A 19492-nucleotide genomic window follows, 5' to 3' on the forward strand; every position below is an offset into this window, starting at 1 on the left:
ACAGACTCTACAGACTACACCAAGTCATGAACCAAACTGATTACAATTTAGGAACAGGAAAGAATATCACTCATCCATCTTGACATTGAAAGCTCTTCTCTTGAGGGGGCATGGCAGCCTATGTTGCACGGATATGGATATGGATACGGATACGGGTACGCCAATACGATACAATATGTCGATACCGCAAAACTCGCTACCTCAATCTCCCCCACATCTTCTTTCCGATGCGTACCTCCTAATGCAGGAGCATCCATCATGATTTTATTATCCATCAAGACATAAAACCAATTAATACGTGTAACCAAATTAAATGCATTTTGATAACAATTAAAAACGTGCAGCACAGTTTGCTCCTTAAAAAAATGGGTCTGCTCTCTCAAAAAAGAAAAAAGAAAAAAGGTTTATTCCTCTAAACATGCGTTCGCTCTCTTCTTCTTCCTCAAGCAGCATCTTCCAAAAAACCTTTGCTTGTATCCATAAGCGTTGCCCACAAAGGAAGAGGTACATAATTGCAGTGCAATTAGAGACAAAAATTTGGGTTCTGTTGACTTGTTTGATTTGAATAGGATTGTGTTGGAGTTCGATGATACTTATGCTTATAGACTGTGAGAATACAAGAAAGCAAAGGTTTTTTGGAAGCAGAATTGGCAGTAGAACACGTTGCAAAGAATGATAATGAAGTTTTGACAATTCGCGAGTAACAACAGCTCTTGTACGGGAACAGTGTAACTTGTCCAACTCCTCAGTCATCTCCCAGTGCAACAAATAGGGGTTCCTTTGACATGATGAGCACTTGTTTCTCTCCAGTTGTGCAGTCTCAGTCATCTCCCAGTCTAAAGCTGCCGCTTGGTCCTGCCATCCATGATTCCATGTCGCAATGCAAGTCCGGTAAGGATTCTCTTGAAGCGGATTTATTTATTTCATTTAAGCAGAATTTAATGGTTGATTTTTTTTTTTATTGTTCTTGACTGTGTGGTGGATATCTTGAATTGGATTTATTTGTTTCCAAAATCAAAAGATTTTCTTGAACTTCTCCCTTTAAGAAAATAAAAAAAATGAACAATTGGGTTGTGTTTATTAAGCTCTTAAGATTTCAATTTTGAGGAAGGATAGAAAAGAGGGAGATAAAACAAAGGAGAGGATCCTCTTCGTTCATCTAATACTGCTTGTGGATTGAAAAAAAGTGTTGAAAAATAGTTAGCTGCTCATTGGTTTCTGGATAAAAAAAAAGTGTTGAAGTTTTTTTTGCTGGAAAAGAAAGTATTGAAGTTAAGATCCTCCTTTTGTAGTAACTAGCAATATATGATCTTGCCTACATATGATTGTGATTCATTTTCCATCAATGAGAACAATTATACTATAACGCATAATTATAAGATATAATTCTATCATACAAAGATCATGAGATTACAGAAAAACAGAGTAAGCTATTTGAGTTAGAGTGATCAAGATTCTAGAATACCCTACCGTGACAGATATAGATTCTGGAATTTCAGCTTCTGTTGCCATTAATCTGCAGATACTGGATTCTGAGGCGCATGAAGGAACTTTGTTTTGATCCAAACTCCAAAAGCTAGCTCAAACTTTGGAGCTTTTAAGTTGAATTGAATCCACGGATGCAGCTAGCAAGCTTTTTATGTCTGCCTTTGTTGCTGCTGCTGCTGCTGCTGACTACCTTTGCAGCTTTTGAGTAAGTGTTTTTTTTTCTTCATTAGATATCTGTATTAATCTATTGATAGCTATATTAGCAAAAGCAGCAGCCACGGGAACTGACAAAATTGCGACTTTTTATATGTCCCTCAAGATGGAAAGACTGATATGCTTCCTCTTTTTTCTCTTTTTTATAGGATATGATTCCACTTTGGCATACACCTTTTCTATTTACCTCAAGTTTTTGACAGAGACACAGCCATGCCATGCCATCCCATCCAGATTGACTTCTGTTCTTCATAAATGGCACCATTTTGACAAATGGTAGGAAATCCTCTAGCAGCGTCATTTCGTACATACAGATTATATGGTGATATAGCCCGCACCCCCCACTTTAACATATGTACTAGAACATCAAAACACCTTCAAGTTTGGGTATTGGAAGAAGGATCTCTTTCTTTTCAATTTGGTAAGGAAGCAGAGCAACTCCTTTTTATTGAACTCAAAGACTCCATGCCAGCCAAAGCTTCCTACTTTTTTTTTGAACTGACCAAAGCTTCCTACTTGCGAAAAGAAAATTTACAAAGTACTTTAAAATAAAATTAAAATAAAAAACCATAATTTTACGACCCTAATTAATTATCCAAAAGTAGGCCCCACCATCCTCCTCCGTGGCTGGCTATCTATCTCTCTGTCTCCTCCAAAGCCCCAAATCAAAAGCATGCCCAATCCAACCCAACCAACCGGAGCCTAATGGGCTACTCTGTGACTACACCACCCGGTCCGCCACGCATTCTCTACAACCACCACCACCCGAACCCGAAGTCCATTACACACTTGACCCGACGCTCCCTCCTCCTCTCCGCCCCACTCTCCCTCACCCTCCAGCCACCACCATCGTCCGCTGCAGCATCTCCTCCGCCACCCGACACCACCATTACCGACCGCGTCTTCATGGACTTCAGTCTCTGCCCCACCTACTTCCGCCCCTTATCCTCAGCCGACTCAAAACCCACCCTCTGCCCCGACTCGGTCCCGCTGGGCCGGCTCGTCCTCGGCCTGTACGGCCACCACGTCCCCCTTACCGTCTCCAACTTCAAGTCCATGTGCACCTCCTCCGCCTACAAGGGCACTCTCGTCCACAAGCTTTTCCCCGGCCAATTCTTCCTCGCCGGCCACCAAGGCGACAAGCCCGGCGACGTCCGCCGCCCCACGGGTCTCGCCCGAAACACCGAGACCGTCGATTCCAAGGCCTTTGCTCTGACCCATTCCCGCCCCGGCCTCCTCTCCCTCAACCTCTCCGAGAACGACGACGAAGACGACATCAAGCTCGACCCGGATTACCGAAACGTCGAGTTCTTGATCACATCTGGGCCCGGCCCATGCCCCGACCTCGATTACAAGAACATCGTCTTCGGCTCAGTGCTCGAAGGTTTACTCTTTCTGCAAGATTTGATTTTTATTATTTTCAAAATTTGAGCTTGGTTAGTATAATTGTGTTTTGGTTTTGGTTATGAAGGTTTGGATGTTGTGACGGCCATTGCTGCTATACCTACATATAGACCATCTGAGAAAATACAGCAATTCAACGATTTTGCAGAATTTCTTGGGGATGAGAGAGCGATGAATGCTCGGGCTCTGTGGAACAAGCCTCTGAAAACAGTGTATATCAGTGACTGTGGTGAGCTTAATGTGGCAAAGCCTTCCCTTTCTCCTCCTAGTCTTCCTTAATTGCATCATATATATACATACATATATATATATATATATATATATATCTGTTATTATTGTGCGCTGATTCAATGATTTTGTTGAGAGCCTTTGTAATTGTATGTAAATCTTCTTCTCTAAAGATTTTGGAATGAGCACATTACATGCTTCATGCATTTGATGCATGAAAATTGTGTTATATTACAGGACTTGCATCCTTTAGTGGCAGAAAATGATGTTCAATCTGATCCCAGTGAAACCAATTTAAGGATTTACAGACCTCTTTTGATGCATATAATGCAAGCTGTACTGCTTACACAGAGCATGAGTGTGTGATACTCTAAATCTATATTTACATTTTGTAGCACAATCTCAAGGTTAGATGATAGAGCAACTCAAGGGAAAACTCACAAATCATGTGGAGGATAGTCATTCTATAGTGAGGGACTTATATTGGCCGTTAGGTGAGGTCTTATCTCTTAACCGTTAAATCAAGCTAATCAATTTGATTCAACGGCTAATCAATTTGATACAACAGTTAAGAGATAGGTCATCACCTAAGTGCCATATATAAAGCACTCACTATAGAATTCTTGGTGAGAGGATAAGCGAGAACATAGGTTGTGATGCTTGGTGGCTGAGCTCAATTGATTTGATACTACCAGTTATGTTAAGGTGTTAAGGTGTTGGGTTGTTTAAAGAGAAGATAAGTGCAATTAAGATGAAAGGTCTTAGAAAAACCTTGGAGTTGGACCATGAACTCCTTTTTTCTATGCTGCCTCATTTCATATTCATACAGTAGCAGTGAATATTTGTCCATCCACCAGAATAAGAATTGGACCCAGAATTTGATACGTTGCAGCAGGAGAGTGAGTGATAGAGGAAGAATGACAGGTAAGTTGGGCTTTGCCTTGAACTTTGTCTGGGCCTAGCTCTGTTCTGTTTCTGTTGAGAGATAGATGGGTTTTTGTTTTGATACTTGGCTGGCAATGGCAAAGAATTTAGAAAAAGTGAAAAAGAAAGAGAGTGTTGTGCTGTGCTGTGCTATGTATGGATGTATGTAGTTGATGATGCAGTGCAGTGCAGGGAAAGTTAGATAACCATTGGGGGGTGGGGCCACTGATTCATTTAACCATTCGATGCATCCCATCCATCTCTAAGCCTGTACACTGTAACTGTAGTACTAGTGCTGACTTGTGCATGCATGGGCAATGGGCAATGGTGGGCAATGGGCAATGGGCAATGGGCGAAGGGCAACGGGCATGGGCGGATTCTTTCTTTTCTTCCCCCAAAAGAAAAGTTGCAAAACAAAACATACAACCAGGAGATGTGACCTTTTCTCCCCCTTCATCGGGTCATTGCCCAAAGAATCAAAATCAAATCAACTTCTCATTACACTTTAAACATTTCCACAAATTTAATTCAATATGCCATTGCCTGCCTCTTTCCTTAAATTGTAGGTGATAACCAAATTTTAATCCTCAGAGATCATTAACCAAATTAGATAATAAATAATAGTTTGAAACTAAACTAGCACGAGTCAATTTCAGGAAACCAACTACTGTGTCTATTACCATTATACAGAGAACTTGGATCAGCGCCACATTGGGCCCCACAGTTGCAGACCCAAAGCACAAAACGATGAAGAGGAACCCCTTTTCTTTTCTTCCGGGCATTTACGTAGTAGAACATGTCATAGTCATAGATGATAGGTATAGGGTGGGGACCACGCACAGGCGAGCGTGAAGGGCCTGCTTCTGCTCTTCTGCTCATCTGCTCATCTGCTGTGTGTGAGTGACTTCAGCCGCCAGCACCTCTCTCTCCTCTCCAATCTACGACTGTGGAGTCTCTCATGAGTGACTCTATTCGCATTTGCAATGGCCCAGCCCAGGTGGTCCCCATCTTCCCGCTGCTTTTTTACAGCTGTACGAACAGGATTCTCTGACAGTGGCGTGTATTCCCAAGTGGTCCATGAAACCTACCGCGGACACGTGTACTTGTACGGGTCTAAGGTCGCTGTGCTTCGGTAGGGACAACTGACGACTGTCTGACGAGGAACACAAAAGGAAACGTCATTCCGAGTTTGGTAAACTGTCTCCGCTGTAATCACCAGTGCCCATATAAAAAAGAAAGAAAGAAAGAAAGAAAGAAAATCTAACGACTTCCGCCACATCTGTCAACCAATGCAAACTATGTTCCCTCCTTGCTTTCATCTATGCATCAAAATAATATTAAAACAAAAAATTAGCTCATGCCTTCAATATTTTCCCTTCATTTTCAAATTGTAGTTAGCCTATTTATAACATAAGCTTTGATCATTATGTATTAATCACGATTATTTCTTACAAGTCTAGATTGATGTGAGAATGCTAAAGATGACCAGTTCTTTTCAATCTTTATAAGTCGAGTATAGTGGTTACCGTGGAGGGTGCACGGGGTCATTGGGTAATGCTCAATAGGCGTTCGTTTGATATGTGGATATCAAGTCATGAATTGGATATACTAGAATGAAAGTGTATGTTACGAAGATTATGTATCATGTTTTTGGTGACTTTCTCATATTTAGCACAATTTGGTTTGAATTTCAAGTATGCATGTGTTAAGAGTCATTTAAAAGTAATAAAAAAAAACTCGAATAATTTTTTATTTCTTAGATGTAAGTACAATATAGACAATAAAAAATTATAATCATTTAAATATGTATGTATTAGTAAATGCAGATAAATAAAAAAATAAAATGATTCCGATACCAATTATTGATAAATAAGCATGTCATAAATAACAAGTAAACATACCATAGAAGGAAGGTAAGAAGGATTAAATGATGCGCGCTTATTGAACATCATAAGGTATTGCTTTCTTGTCTATATAGATTTGTTATGAGTGAATATTTTATTGAGCGGTGTCCTGCTATTTTGTCTTTGTCTTGTAAAGCTATGTTGTTTGAGAGCGTAACCCAAGGGTTAAAGGAGAAAAGTTACTTCTGACAAAATTAAAAATAAAGGAGAAAAGTTGCTGCGTCCTGCCTACTTTCCTTCCACTTTTCCTTCCTCTCTCTCAAGACTCAACCATTTAAAAATAATATAAAGGATTTCAATGTCGACTGCTGTGCTGTCCTTGGTGCAGATGAAGGGGGTGGAAACTTGTCTCAAAATCATGTAAGAAACTTCTTGCAACACTACAAAAACCTAACTCATACAAAATCTATGTTATATATATATATTATATGCCTCCAAATATTGGTACGTCAGATATCCCAAGGGGTCAAGTATGGAGCAATTAACAATCACAACGACAATCACGCCCCAAAATGCCACCCAACGGTCCAAAACATTTCAATAATTTTTCCATCAAATCTCACCGTTGGATGCGTTCTGAGCTTTCTATACATCAATGGCTACTTACTATTACAAGTCTACAACACATCACAATTTTCAATCATCAATAAATCAATGTTTGTCTTATTTACTGGGAACGGCAACTCCCAATTACATCGCCACATGGCACTCTATCTCACCGTCAAAACATCCTCCTCGGTCCTGGCGTCACCCATCCATCACTCAACAAAGTCGTCGTCTCCCAAAAAAAGAGCTTCTGCGCTCCTTTAATTGCTTAATCCAGCATTCAAGTTTCAAACTTTTAACAGCACCACTTTCTCTCTAACTCAGAACATCACAATTTTTTTTTTCCTCTCTCTCTCTCTTTCTCTCAGCTCCAAAAACTGCTTTTTTCCGAACCACGTTTTCTTGTATGTACTGAAACTAAAAGCTCTGTGCTTTTTTTACAATTTAATTGCAAAGACCAAAGTAATGGCGTTTCATCATCATCATCATCACCAGCAGCAGCAAACCCCTCCAGAAATGGCGTTCCACTCCTTCGCCTCGGACCAGCCGCCGCTCTCCGGAGCTCCGACGTGGCTCAACAACGCCGCGTTTCGACAACAGAACAGCTTCCTCCACGACGCGCGAAACGACGACGTCGTCATATCACCGTCGGGGAAGAGCAGCAACTGCAGCGGCCGGAACCGGAGAGAGATAAGCGGCTACGACGGCGAAGAGGAGGAAGAAGACGAACTGGAGTGCGAGAGCGCGAGGTTCAAAGCGGACTTAGTGGGCCACCCTCTGTACGAGCAGCTTGTATCGGCTCACGTCTCGTGCTTGAGGATCGCCACCCCCGTCGATCAGCTGCCGAGGATCGACGAGCAGCTCGTGCAGTCGCAGCGCGTGGTGGATAAGTACTCTGCGCTTCGAGCCAATGGGGATGTCCAAGTCATGGATGAGAAAGAACTTGATTTATTCATGGTTAGTTTGTTTAAATTAAATCTCTTTCAACACTTAATTTTTCATTTCCTATGATCTTTTCTTCTTGTGGTGTTGTTGAAAGTCTACAACTTTATTTATTTCGGGTCTGGATATTTTAGTGGGAAAGTGCAAATTTGGTTGATCAAAATAATAATCAGAGTGTCATGTAATTAGTTTCAGTGGCAACGAAGAATCCTGTTGTTCAATTCTCCAATTATTCATCTTTACAAGTGCTTTGGAGAATCCTTTACTCTTTAATTAATTTGTGTCATATTTCCCCCACTTACTAATTTTGATTAGTGGCATGCCATGGAATCAGAATCTGTTCTGCAAATAAGTATCGAGTCTTGTTGATGTAAATGGTTTAGTCTTCTAAAGATTAAATAGTTTCTGATATTTTTCTCAACTTTTCCTCTTTCTCACCTTCCCTCTTTGTCTTTGTTCATTCGGCTACTGTAGACAAACTATGTTCTACTGCTATGCTCCTTCAAAGAACAATTGCAGCAACATGTCCGAGTTCATGCCATGGAAGCAGTGATGGCTTGTTGGGAGCTCGATCAATCTCTACAAAGCTTAACAGGTCATTCCTATTTCTTTTCATATTTCTACATGTACAGCAGATAAGTGGCAAGTTTACGAATGGTTTATAACTGAACAGCTTGAGATGCATTGACAGGTGTGTCAACGGGTGAAGGCACCGGTGCTACAATGTCCGACGACGACGACCAGGTCGACAGTGACATCAACTCGTATGATGGAAGCCTGGACGGGCCTGACACCATGGGATTCGGTCCTCTCGTTCCGACTGAGAGTGAGAGGTCCTTAATGGAGCGTGTAAGGCAAGAATTGAAGCATGAACTGAAACAGGTATATGAACTATAGGACTTGCAAAGCATGTATAATATATTTGCTAGATGGGATATAGAAATGTAGCTAATAACATCTGCTTCTCAGGGTTACAAGGAAAAGATTGTAGACATTAGGGAGGAAATTCTACGCAAGAGAAGAGCAGGTAAACTGCCAGGTGACACCACTTCTGTCCTAAAATCTTGGTGGCAATCACATTCTAAGTGGCCTTACCCTACGGTGAGTTTCAACTTTGATATAATCCCCTTGTAGCTTTCTGTTTAGCAAATTAATTCTTTTTAAAATGGCTATTAAAACCGTCGTTCGCTTGGAATAGGAGGAAGACAAAGCCAGGTTGGTGCAGGAAACAGGCTTGCAATTGAAACAGATCAATAACTGGTTCATAAATCAAAGAAAAAGGAATTGGCACAGTAACATTTCCTCAACTTCTGTTTTGAAGAGCAAACGCAAGAGGTAGGATTGTATTTAACATATATGGTCGTTTTGTTCACATAAGTTTGTTTTCAAGAACTTTATATAAATATTTTTTTTTTTCATTTGTAATTTGGGAAAAAAAGTAATGCAGGTGACATCAGCAGCCAACGATTGAAGTAACTGTGTGTGACACTTGACAAGTCCACAACTTATGGAAAAAAAAAAAAAAAAAAAAAGTCTAGCATCAGCGAGAGAGCAATATTTGGCCATACAGAAAGAGGCCGCAAGGAACTTCGTATTTCCGATACAGTAAAAGGTTAGACCAGCAAATGAAGGGCATCCTGATGTCTGATGTACCATCTCATAAAACTTTACGCATATGTAACACGAAAAACTCGAACCAGGTAGTCTTTTTGTACCACGTTTATGTGGATCTAGCTAGATATAGAATTTTTGTATACTAAGCGTCTCTAAATTAAACGTTTGCTTTCTATATAATTTCTAATTTCTATGGATGAGAATGGCTACAAAGACAGATGTCTATAGCAGTTTATGGATGTTTTGATGTGTTACACCCTGTAGAAATTTGGTATCAGTGGTTTTGAGTGAATCGCGGCAAACAACACTAGTTGTGTGCCGCTTTCCATTACGCATTCTGGGTGGTGAGCTTTGTTTATCACAAGCGCCTTGCTTCCTTGTGAGTATTTGAAATTTGCTGTGTAGTCTTCCAAAAACCTTAATGCGAAATTGAAATTTTAAGGCAAAAGTACAACCCAAAAAAGACTTAATTTTGGTCTGTTTCATAACAGCGCACAATTAACTTATCAAAGAAGGAAACAGGAGAACACAAACGACACCCAATCTAACGTTTGGATTCTATAGAAGCTGATTCAAGGGTGGTTTCATGAACCGGCCTGCCTATGGAACCATGCTCATTAGACAAAGGAGCGGCAAACCTTGCTGCAAAATCAAGAGCAGCATCATTTCCTTCTCTAGCAACACCGCCATCAAAATTGAGAGCATAACTATGAAAATCATACTGAAATCTAGTATTCTTTTGCTTTTGTTTCTTGGACAACCTGTTGTTTTGTTTTTGCTTCATAGTCTTGCAATATCCAGCAATCTTTCTGATGAAGGTCTTCCACTTGGAGCCGTCCAATACTTGAGTAGACTCCTTAGCCTTGGTCAATTTCTTCCTCCACCACCATGTCGTCTCCTTGTGCCATCCACCTTCTTGCTGCAGTAAGTATTTACGTTCATAATCGTTGTCGTGGTTTTGCCGCCATGTACATGATGTGAACCCAAAGAGGCCAAAACAATCACCAACACCACAAGGAGGAGAAGAAGAAGAAGAAGAAGAAGCATCCTGGTCTTGATGATAGTCATCCAAGTCTTCTCCTTCATAACGTTCGTACTCGTAGATGGGCGAAGTGTGGTTCATGATCAAGGTTGGTTTGTGTTCATTGTTACTAGCCATCGCCATAATCATTAAGCAGAGAGAAAGAAAGAATGTAATCTAGGGTGAAAGACTCGGAAAGGAAAGGTCTTAAATAATAGGGGAAGCGATAGAGGAGAGTTCAAAAAGGGAAACAAAAATTAGGAAATATCAAAGAAAGAAAAGAAGGGTGGTTGGTCGTCGCCTGGTGCGAAAACCTGTTGTTCATCGCGCTTAAACCATGCTAGTGAAGAAATAGAATTCCGAAATAAAACAAAACAAGGAATTGTTGTGGGATGGGATGCAATAAGGTTTGACTAGTGGTGTGGCCGGCTCAGTTGCTACACGGTGTCGTAATGGGAAACAATATTTGACAATGAAAGCCCAAACCTAGCAATCAAAACGCGTCCGGGATTGTTGGGCTTCGGCTTTCCTTAATTAATACCCACACCAAAATAAAAACACACAACATACGCACACGTCTTACTGTAGGACGACCTGGTTCTTATTTGAACAGTTGATTAATAGATTCCATAAGAAATTTATTTCCCGGCCCTGGTTCTGGTTCTTATCGCAAGGAACGAAACGATCATGTCCAAATGTTTGTGACTTAAAATCTTCATGTACCTTGTTAAGCATAACCCATGAAACCAACCAACTTCGATCCTTGTTTGTTATGGTACGCAACAGCAGACTATGGGAAATGTTGAATGTTGCTTCCTACCTAATCCAATCCAAAGTGACGAAGCCAACGCAAAAAATGCATACAAACCAATCCAATCCTCGTGCTTGTATTGACGTGTCAAAACGTGAAAGAAAACACTTGATTCAAAGGCAAACCTAACTGAGTTGACACTTCTATAAGATGTAAATATTTCTGTAGAACAATGAAACGGCTTCTTCCCCTATCACATTAAAACAAGACACAATAGTTATCTTCCAACAGCCTCAAACACACACCCAAATAAAGGCCCATTGGATGATGGGAGAGACATCTATGATGATGCAACTTGACTGATATATCATTTTTGAATCTGAGGCTGTGTAGAAGGGGGTTGCTGCGGTTGGCTTTGTCCTTTAGGAGGAATCTTTGCGGTCATAGCACGTAATTCGTTTGCAATTTCAGTGAAGTTCAGCCTCTCAGTTGGCTCCGAAGACCAGCATCTCTCCATCAGTGATTTCCATTCTGGATCACAAGAGTCCGGGACTGGTGGCCGCAATGTATTGCTCACAATACCTCCTGCATTATATTATGAAGAACTGGCTATCAGCATCTCTAAATCCGAGTGAAATCTTAAAAGGACTGAGCATGTTTTACAAGTGACAAGTTATTAAGCACTAGAAGATCACCTATGATAGCACCGTAGTGCAAATCTGCATATGGTTCATCTCCGGTGAGGAGCTCCCACAACACAATACCAAAAGAAAACACATCTACCTAGTGTACCCAAAAAAACCAAGGGTAAATAACTAAACAATAAAAACAGGTTTAAGAGAGATTCACAATCATTTGAGATGATCTAGAATAAATTTAAAAAGAAAATACGAACCTTCTCAGAAACAAGGCTACTGCCACCATTCAACAGTTCTGGTGCCATCCATGGAAGTGTTCCCCGCACACCACCGGAGATCAGTGTATGACATTTCACTTTAGATAGCCCCAAGTCACCAACCTGGCGTCATAAGCAGATGGTAAACTCAATCTTATAAACAGTTCAACCAAATACAGAGCATGTCACACTGGATCAATGTTTTGAACTGCATATTGCCAATACAGTGATACTGCTGAAAATAAATGCATATCAACAAAAAGAGGCACATTATAACATATGAGAAATCAAGTGAAGTAGGCCAAGCTTGACTCATTCCCATCCAGACAAAGCCTTATCATCTAATTGAGTTCTACAACACAAGGAGAAAGGAAAAAAAAAAAACATAGCCGAAACTAGGTACAGTAATTCAAAGAGTAATTCTGTTTAAAGTTTAAAGACGGAAAAGGGCTCTATTTTTGCTCTTGTTCAGCTCACAAGAAGCATTAATTTTCCTTAAGTTTTCAACAACAAATGCATGCTCTCGAAAATGATACTGCATTTTAAAAAGATTGTGGCTTATTATACGAAAAGAAAGATCACATCAACCACAGAACGGACCAGAATGAGAATGACCAACATTCCAATCACTTACCTTGCATATTGGGCGGTGTGGATCTCGAAGATTGACAAGTAAGTTGTCACTTTTCAAATCAAAGTGTACTATATTCTTTTCATGCAGGTACTCCATCCCAAATGCCACATCCATTGCAATCAAGAGACGCTTGCGCTTGTCCAGAGTCCTGCTAAAATGAATTCTGCGTCACCTTTTATCCAATTGGAAATTACATACCAACTAGTCAACTACTACATTCATTCTAATTTTATCAAATTAATGCAAGGAAAAAGAAAGCCAAACAAACACATTACTTCTCATTCTTCTGCAAGGCATTTCTCAGAGAGCCATTAATCATATACTCTGTCACTGTTGCCACTGAACCTCCCGGCCCATCAAGCACAACGCCATAGAAAGCTACCACATTAGGGTGGTGCAAGTCAGCAAGTTTGATGGCCTCATTCCAGAAATCTTCTCTCTGATTGAATACAAAATCTCTCTGATTATCTAAGTGAGGTATTAATAAACAAAAATTAATAGCTTTTGGAATCTAGTACAAAAGACAAACCATGCGCTCTTGTTCTGAAGGCTTCCCAGCAAAACACCTATCATTTATTCTTTTAATTGCAACATCAGTGCCCCTCCATTTCCCATGATAAACAGTACCAAAGGTTCCAGAACCCAATTCTCTTCGCTCTTCAAGGTCACTGTTCTTTATAATCTACCAAAAGAGTAGAAACCGGTCAATGGTACAAGTTAACATCACAATATCAGAATAAGGAAAAATAGAAAACCAAATTTTCACCTGCAATCGGCCTCGGCTATCTGATACTGGAAAACCAATATTTGCCTTATCTCTGAATTTGGTCTTGACATCCTGAAATAGAAAATGGAAATTAGGAGAGTCCAACAAATGTTTTGAAAGTGTGTGCGTGGTGTGTGCGTGAGAGAGAGAGAGAGAGAGAGAGAGAGAGAGAGAGAGAGAGAGAGAGAGAGAAACTAGTACACACACAACCAATGAAAATGCTCAAACATGCACATAGATGGCTTCCTAAATACCTCAACTTTCGCTCTGTTTTGCATGCCTGCAGTATTGTTTTGAACATCTTCATCTTGATTGGATTGATAAGCATACTCATCTTTATCACGTAAGTCAGGATTTGACGGCGAAGATGACTGAAAAACACAGGCAGCTACTCCCTCAGCAACAGCTTGAAGTTCTTGCTTTATTTGTTCCTCGGCTGATCCTATGACAATGAAACAAAACAACATTCTAATTAAGCAATTAACTTAATACTAAAGTAAAAACAAATCAACATTTAACTAACCTTTGGAAGACTGGGCAGGCTCTGAACTAAGATCCCTGTTCAAATTGCCCAGTGACTGCTGACCCCCATCATCCATTCGCAATTCTGTAAATGGTTCTTTTCTCAATTGTATTTTGGTTGGTTTAGGAGGCAAATGAGTATCGTGGCTCAAACTCCAAGGATCCTGATTGCTGAACAGTGAGTTTGAGGAGTCCTGGGGAACAGCATCATTTGAGGTAACACCGTCCACATCATTAGGTACCATCTTGGGCTGCAATCTTAAGTTCTCATCCTTCCATTCAGCAGGAGGTTGAATTCCATTAGTTATATGGGTAGAAACAACAGGGTTGCCATAATTAAATTCATAAGCATCCTGAGGATGGAATCCAACTCTTGATTGTGGGTAAGATTCAGGATTTCCCCACATAGATGGCTGTACCGCCTCAAAGAATTCTACAGGCTGCGAATTATACCCATGTGAGACTTCAGCAGGGGAAGAAGCCACTACTTCGGTTGGTTTAAAGTGACTCCTGCCAACAGTGTTATCTAGAGTCACCTCCCTACCCCCAACTTGTGGTGCTTTATGGTCAAAGCTGTCTTCCACTCTAGGCGTATCAATGGGTGACTTCCCATGCTCATTATTAACATAAACCTCAGTGGGGCTTATCCTGAGGGTCTCCATTCTCCCGTCGATTTGTCTCAGATGATCATATGCAATGCAAGTGTCTACATTGTCTTCTTTTGGAATAACTCCAGGAAATTTGTTGGGGTATGCAGTTGGACATTCATGAACCAGATATTCTGAAGTTTGAACAGGTGTGCCCCCAACAAGAGGTACATCTTGATTAAAAGGATCATTAACTAAATTTTCCTGTTTAACCTGGTACTGGAATGGCGCAGAATGTTGTTGAACAGCATCATCTTGACAGCGCTGAGGAATAGCCACCATGAATGTGCTATTTGGTGACTGTACGTCACCCCCTCTCCTGATAACACCATGGGGAGCTGAAATCATTGGAAGATCAACTTGTTGAAGATTCATTGTCTCATTTTCACGAGTTCCCTCAGAAATCTGCGAGATCCCAGTCACCTCTGAATGAGATGTTCCAACAAGAGGATCTACTTGACCTTGGACCCTAAGTCGAGCCTCAACTCCTTGCCCAAAATTACCTTCTGCTAATGCTCCACTTACCATAACCATGTTCATTGGTTGAGCTCGCAAATTGTCCTCCAGGCGGGGACTATGATAAGTTGAATTTGAATCAGATACTGGGCTTCCACCACTGTCTCTATGAACCTGTACCAAAGTATCAGAATGAGCATGAGGCAATGCTCTCTGACACATATAACAGTCCTCCAACCTTTGGGATTTCTCAGGATACATTACCTGTTGGTGGGATACCAAACCATCATGAAAAATCACATGCTCTGGTGGTGGAACCTGATGCCAGCCATAAGCACCTCCTACCACTGGTGATGGGACCTGAACCTGATAGGAATTATAGCTTTGCTCAGTAGGAAACTGGACTACCCTGGGAACAAAGGTGCTCTCATCTACATAATGATCTAATCGAGTCTGCTGGGGTTGCATCAATGGCTGAAGCACATTTGGTCTTATATTAACATGAGAAGATGAGGGAGTCATTGTCATGTGCACTGCAGGAATGAAGTGATGTTGGGTGATGCCAGCAACACTATCACAGAATTGCTGTTGGGTATATACAGGACTAGCAGTCCCCAATAGGTGAGCATTTGGGAAACCCATCTGAGGAGGAAGCTGGAGATGATCTGCTCGGTTCATAACTTCTTGGCGAGGACCAACATAAGTTTGCAGATAAGGAGCAGTGGATGGAATGCCAATTCCAGGTTGCTGCAACCCCACTTGCTGCTGCGATACTGTAACAGGAACAGACCTTTCTAACTCACACTCAGGCTGAGAAGGTGATGTTTGGGGAGGCGCAGACTTAACCACAGGAATGCCCAATGGAACTGTAGAAACTTCAGAATAAACTGCAGGGTTAGGATCCACAATTACCAATCTTGTACTATTATCATGAGAAGTAGCTGAATCCCCTTTAGGTGATAATTTGCCTGCTGATGGAGGTCCAGTAGTGTCACCCTGACCAGGAATTGAGCTATCAACAATATCAGTTCCGCTAAAATCAGAATTCTGTGTTGAAGTAGCACTTGTCATACTCTCCTTCCTCATGATACCACCACCGACCCCATCCATAATCCCATTGACAGCATCAACATATCTTTGCTCACTATTATGTAAATCCCCGAATTGTACAGCACTAGATGGATCAACTTCTGAAGCAGAAAACAAAAACACCCTCAGTTTTGCGGACCCATCTGGAGATCGCTCAACCAACTTCCCATACTCATCCTTCATATTGTCAAGATCATCAACACATGAAACTGACACCAGTGCATCGAGATCCTCATCAGGGAGCTGATATTTAATAACCACAGGTTGCCCATATGTATCCAACATCTTCTGCACTAGCTCACTGAAGCTCACATCTCTCCGAACACTAATAATCCTTGTCTGCCCTCCAACGTATCTCAACATTCCATCACTTGGTCTGGGCAAAATCTTTCCCCCAAAGCTGCACAGAAGCTTGACTTTCTTCCCTGACACAGAATCATCTCCACCATCGTCGCTTGCTTGATCAGTTCCATTGCCACCAACCCGATTGCCAAAATTGGCATTATTACCATACCCAGATGTCAAATCATTCCCAGTTTGATTAGCAACATTACCACTGACCTTATTTCCCAAATTGGGATTATAACCAAATCTAACTGCCATATCATTAACACCATGATCCAAACCATTGCCTACAACCCTATTAGACATATTAAAATTACAGACAGAAGGCCCAGAAGCAGTTGTTGTAGTAGAAGAGCTTACAAGATCAACAGCATTGCCGCCAAGCCGACCGCCCAAATTAGGACTGTAACCAATTCCAACAGCAACGGCAGTGTTCATCCCTGGATGCCCCACCGGCACAGGGATGCGAGGGCGCCATGTGGGCACCCCAGACATGGCATTTCCATACCCTACGCCAACAAGCCCAGCCTCCGCGACCGTTGATGGGTAAAAGACAGGTATCGAATTAGGGCTATTAACTTCAAGAGCCAGGTTGGGGAAAAGTCCATCTGGGTTTCGTCCAGTTGCAGTAGCGAGCGCAATGCGGGGCTCATCAGCCACAGTTCGAGCTACGTTTAACGGTCTTAACTCTTTGGGAAACGAATTTTGATCAAACGCCATATCTTCAACAATAAAGATTTCAATTAAGGGTCTGCAAATCAATCGTAAATAAGAGAACGTAGAATCAAATACGATAAAGCTAAGGCCTTTTCTTCTGGATTACAATAAAGCTACGGTTTTTTCCCCAAGATTTTCTAATTCAAGTATTGAATTTCTTTAATAATCTGGTATAAACCCCAGCCAGATTGCACCAAACTAGAATAACATTTCACAGCTTTCTAACGAAAACAGGGCAAAACAAGGAAAAAACAATTGAGAAAAGACAGAGACAGAGACAGAGAGATAAGTACCAGATTGGAACGGCGTTTGAGAGAGAGAGAGTGGAGGAGATAAGACGCAGAAGAGGAACGAGACAAAGAAAGCCTGAGTCGGTGGAGAGCAGTTCCAAATTCCAAGGAAATCAAAGCTCAGTGGCAAACGTCTCAAACAGCACCTCGATTCAGGGTTTTGTTGAATCTTGTTCCTCGTCACTTTCTTTCGCTAAAAATCTGGTCTTTTATTGTTTTTGTTCATCTTTGAATATTTTCCGGATGAATATTATTTTTCTCGGGAAAAATGAATGAAACTACAGAATAGCAGTGGGCTTAAGAAAAGTTTATTGTTTTGGGTTGGAGTCTTGGAGAAGAGAGGAGGTGATGTGGGGGGGCAAGGAGGCACGTGGATGTCTTCATGCAATATCGTGAGTCAAAAAAAAGTACACAATCATGTGTTCGTTGGAAACTTGGGAGGATTTGATTCTGTGAGATGGTGACAAGTTTGCAGAGAATGGGACCTTTCTAAGGTAGTGTTGTTGGTGATACATATTTCCTAAAGGAGAGGATCATATCAATCAATATCCAGTTAAAGGGCAAGCGAGAGAAGACAAAAACTAAAGTAGAAACTTTCTTCAAATCCACATTAAATTAAACTCCACGTTACACCTCTTATTTAATGCCCTTTTTTACAATCAAATTATTTATAAACCGAAATTCAATTGTGGTTTAATTTTCTTTTACTGCAATTATGGCATGACATCAGATCATAACTATAACCTTAAAATCTCCCAACCATGATTACAGATGGTTGATATTTATTTTTGATGGCACGATGGTCATCAATCTGAAGTGAAGAGTTAATTATATTTATGACATTATTGTCTTATTAATATGTCCATCGTTTTTACTTTTGTTAATAAAGAATTAGTAATCTTATCTATTCCTTTCAGGTTATAGTTTCGATTTTCCTTTTTTTGTATTACTTTGTATGAAATCATAATAATAATAATAATAATAATATAAATAGTAAACAAGGGAGGAGTGCCATTAGACATTGGAAAAGGTAAAATACAATTGCTTACGAGTCTATGTTGAAGCATAACATCTCTAACTCTGCCAAATTTCCATTGTTACCCGAAAGATGAACGAAGCTGAAAAATAGAGGTATACCTTTTTATTTTCTTGAGTAATTTTACTTATATTCTTCATAGAGAATTCTTTTTGACGGGTAATTGTAAGTAGTTGTTGCCATGAATCCTTAGAGGAAGGGAACCCTCCCCATGTTCTTGGAGTAACTTATTGTATGACATAACTTGGTTGTAGTTGGAATAGGGAAACTTCGCCGTGAAGTATAATGAGCCGACACTTCTCTAATTTCTTTCTTGGATTATTATATATCCGTTATCGTTTTGGCTTCATCTTTTTGTTATGGTCTACTTTCTAAATCCCAATAGGATAATTCGATTACTTCTTCAATTGTGACGTGTTCTTACTGGCCCCACAGTTCCTGGCGGGGGAGAATGAGGCAAAAGTTTGATAAATTTATACCATGAGCTGCTCTTTTTACTTTCTTGGGTGAGGTCGGTCCAATATATACTTGCTTGATGTTTTTTTGTTTGAAAAGAAAACAAAGCATAAAAACGTAAACCAAAACGTCAATACGTACGCGGTTTCTTTTTTCTTTTGGAAGAAAGGGTGTCTGATTGATTGACTCAAAGTCAAGAAAGGTGATCCACACTCACTCACACACACACACACATATATATAACCAAATAAAACGTCCAACGTTTACTTTTTCTTATCTTATTGGGCAAGGGTTTTAGTAAGTTAACCGTTTTGAGGTACTAGTTTGTGTTTCATAACTTACAGACATCATTCGTACAGTTGTGTGCATAACATCATCATTACCATCTGTTTTATTGTTTTCTTAAACAAACTTAAAGCATGATTAAATATAAATATTCACACTGAAAGAATCACCTAGCTAGTCAAACTAATTAAGGTCGGTTATTATTTTTTAAATTTCATGACGAAAGCAATTAACTAATTATCAATACAGTACGCACGTCCACATCATGCGCTATATCTTTCTGGTATTGAAAGTCAAAGTGAAAGGAAAGTACAAGGAA

General features: G+C 40.5%; 4 protein-coding genes and 1 long non-coding RNA gene across 9 annotated transcripts; 2 read left to right on the forward strand and 3 right to left on the reverse strand.

Moving 5' to 3' along the window:
- On the reverse strand, positions 302 to 1916 carry LOC109950489. The gene is made up of 2 exons (XR_002272749.1): positions 1471 to 1916; positions 302 to 855 (listed from the first exon to the last, which is right to left on the reverse strand). It is a non-coding gene; the product is annotated as an uncharacterized LOC109950489 (long non-coding RNA).
- Positions 2322 to 3666, forward strand: LOC18770019 (peptidyl-prolyl cis-trans isomerase CYP28, chloroplastic). Of its 2 annotated transcripts, XM_020569513.1 has the most exons (3): positions 2322 to 3085; positions 3173 to 3334; positions 3571 to 3666. In XM_020569513.1, exons 1-3 carry the CDS (start codon positions 2407 to 2409, stop codon positions 3597 to 3599), a joined length of 870 nt encoding a protein of 289 aa, XP_020425102.1. In that variant the 5' UTR covers positions 2322 to 2406; the 3' UTR covers positions 3600 to 3666. The 2 variants fall into 2 exon arrangements, with proteins under 2 accessions (XP_020425102.1, XP_007202379.1); XM_007202317.2 differs by having other exon boundaries at positions 3173 to 3591.
- Positions 6791 to 9502, forward strand: LOC18769449 (homeobox protein knotted-1-like 4). Of its 2 annotated transcripts, none has more exons than XM_020567987.1 (6): positions 6791 to 7664; positions 8124 to 8244; positions 8341 to 8531; positions 8619 to 8750; positions 8848 to 8984; positions 9089 to 9460. In XM_020567987.1, the coding sequence occupies exons 1-6, from the start codon at positions 7173 to 7175 to the stop codon at positions 9123 to 9125; spliced, it is 1110 nt and encodes a 369-aa protein (XP_020423576.1). In that variant the 5' UTR covers positions 6791 to 7172; the 3' UTR covers positions 9126 to 9460. The 2 variants fall into 2 exon arrangements, with proteins under 2 accessions (XP_020423576.1, XP_007202255.1); XM_007202193.2 differs by having other exon boundaries at positions 7013 to 7664; positions 9097 to 9502.
- LOC18769334 lies at positions 9169 to 11059 on the reverse strand. Its single transcript, XM_020567988.1, has one exon. The coding sequence runs from the start codon at positions 10432 to 10434 to the stop codon at positions 9808 to 9810; it is 627 nt and encodes a 208-aa protein (XP_020423577.1). The 5' UTR covers positions 10435 to 11059; the 3' UTR covers positions 9169 to 9807.
- Positions 11146 to 17836, reverse strand: LOC18770775. 3 transcript variants are annotated; one of them, XM_020567986.1, is made up of 11 exons: positions 17400 to 17835; positions 15220 to 17140; positions 13854 to 15129; positions 13585 to 13772; positions 13331 to 13402; positions 13094 to 13246; positions 12840 to 13003; positions 12565 to 12712; positions 11931 to 12053; positions 11731 to 11818; positions 11146 to 11620 (listed from the first exon to the last, which is right to left on the reverse strand). In XM_020567986.1, the coding sequence occupies exons 2-11, from the start codon at positions 17107 to 17109 to the stop codon at positions 11403 to 11405; spliced, it is 4320 nt and encodes a 1439-aa protein (XP_020423575.1). In that variant the 5' UTR covers positions 17110 to 17140; positions 17400 to 17835; the 3' UTR covers positions 11146 to 11402. The 3 variants fall into 3 exon arrangements, with proteins under 3 accessions (XP_020423575.1, XP_020423574.1, XP_007203209.1); XM_020567985.1 differs by having other exon boundaries at positions 13854 to 17140; positions 17400 to 17836; XM_007203147.2 differs by having other exon boundaries at positions 13854 to 17111.

The sequence above is a fragment of the Prunus persica genome, chromosome G7, assembly GCF_000346465.2.
Source record: "Prunus persica cultivar Lovell chromosome G7, Prunus_persica_NCBIv2, whole genome shotgun sequence".
NCBI lineage: Eukaryota > Viridiplantae > Streptophyta > Magnoliopsida > Rosales > Rosaceae > Prunus > Prunus persica.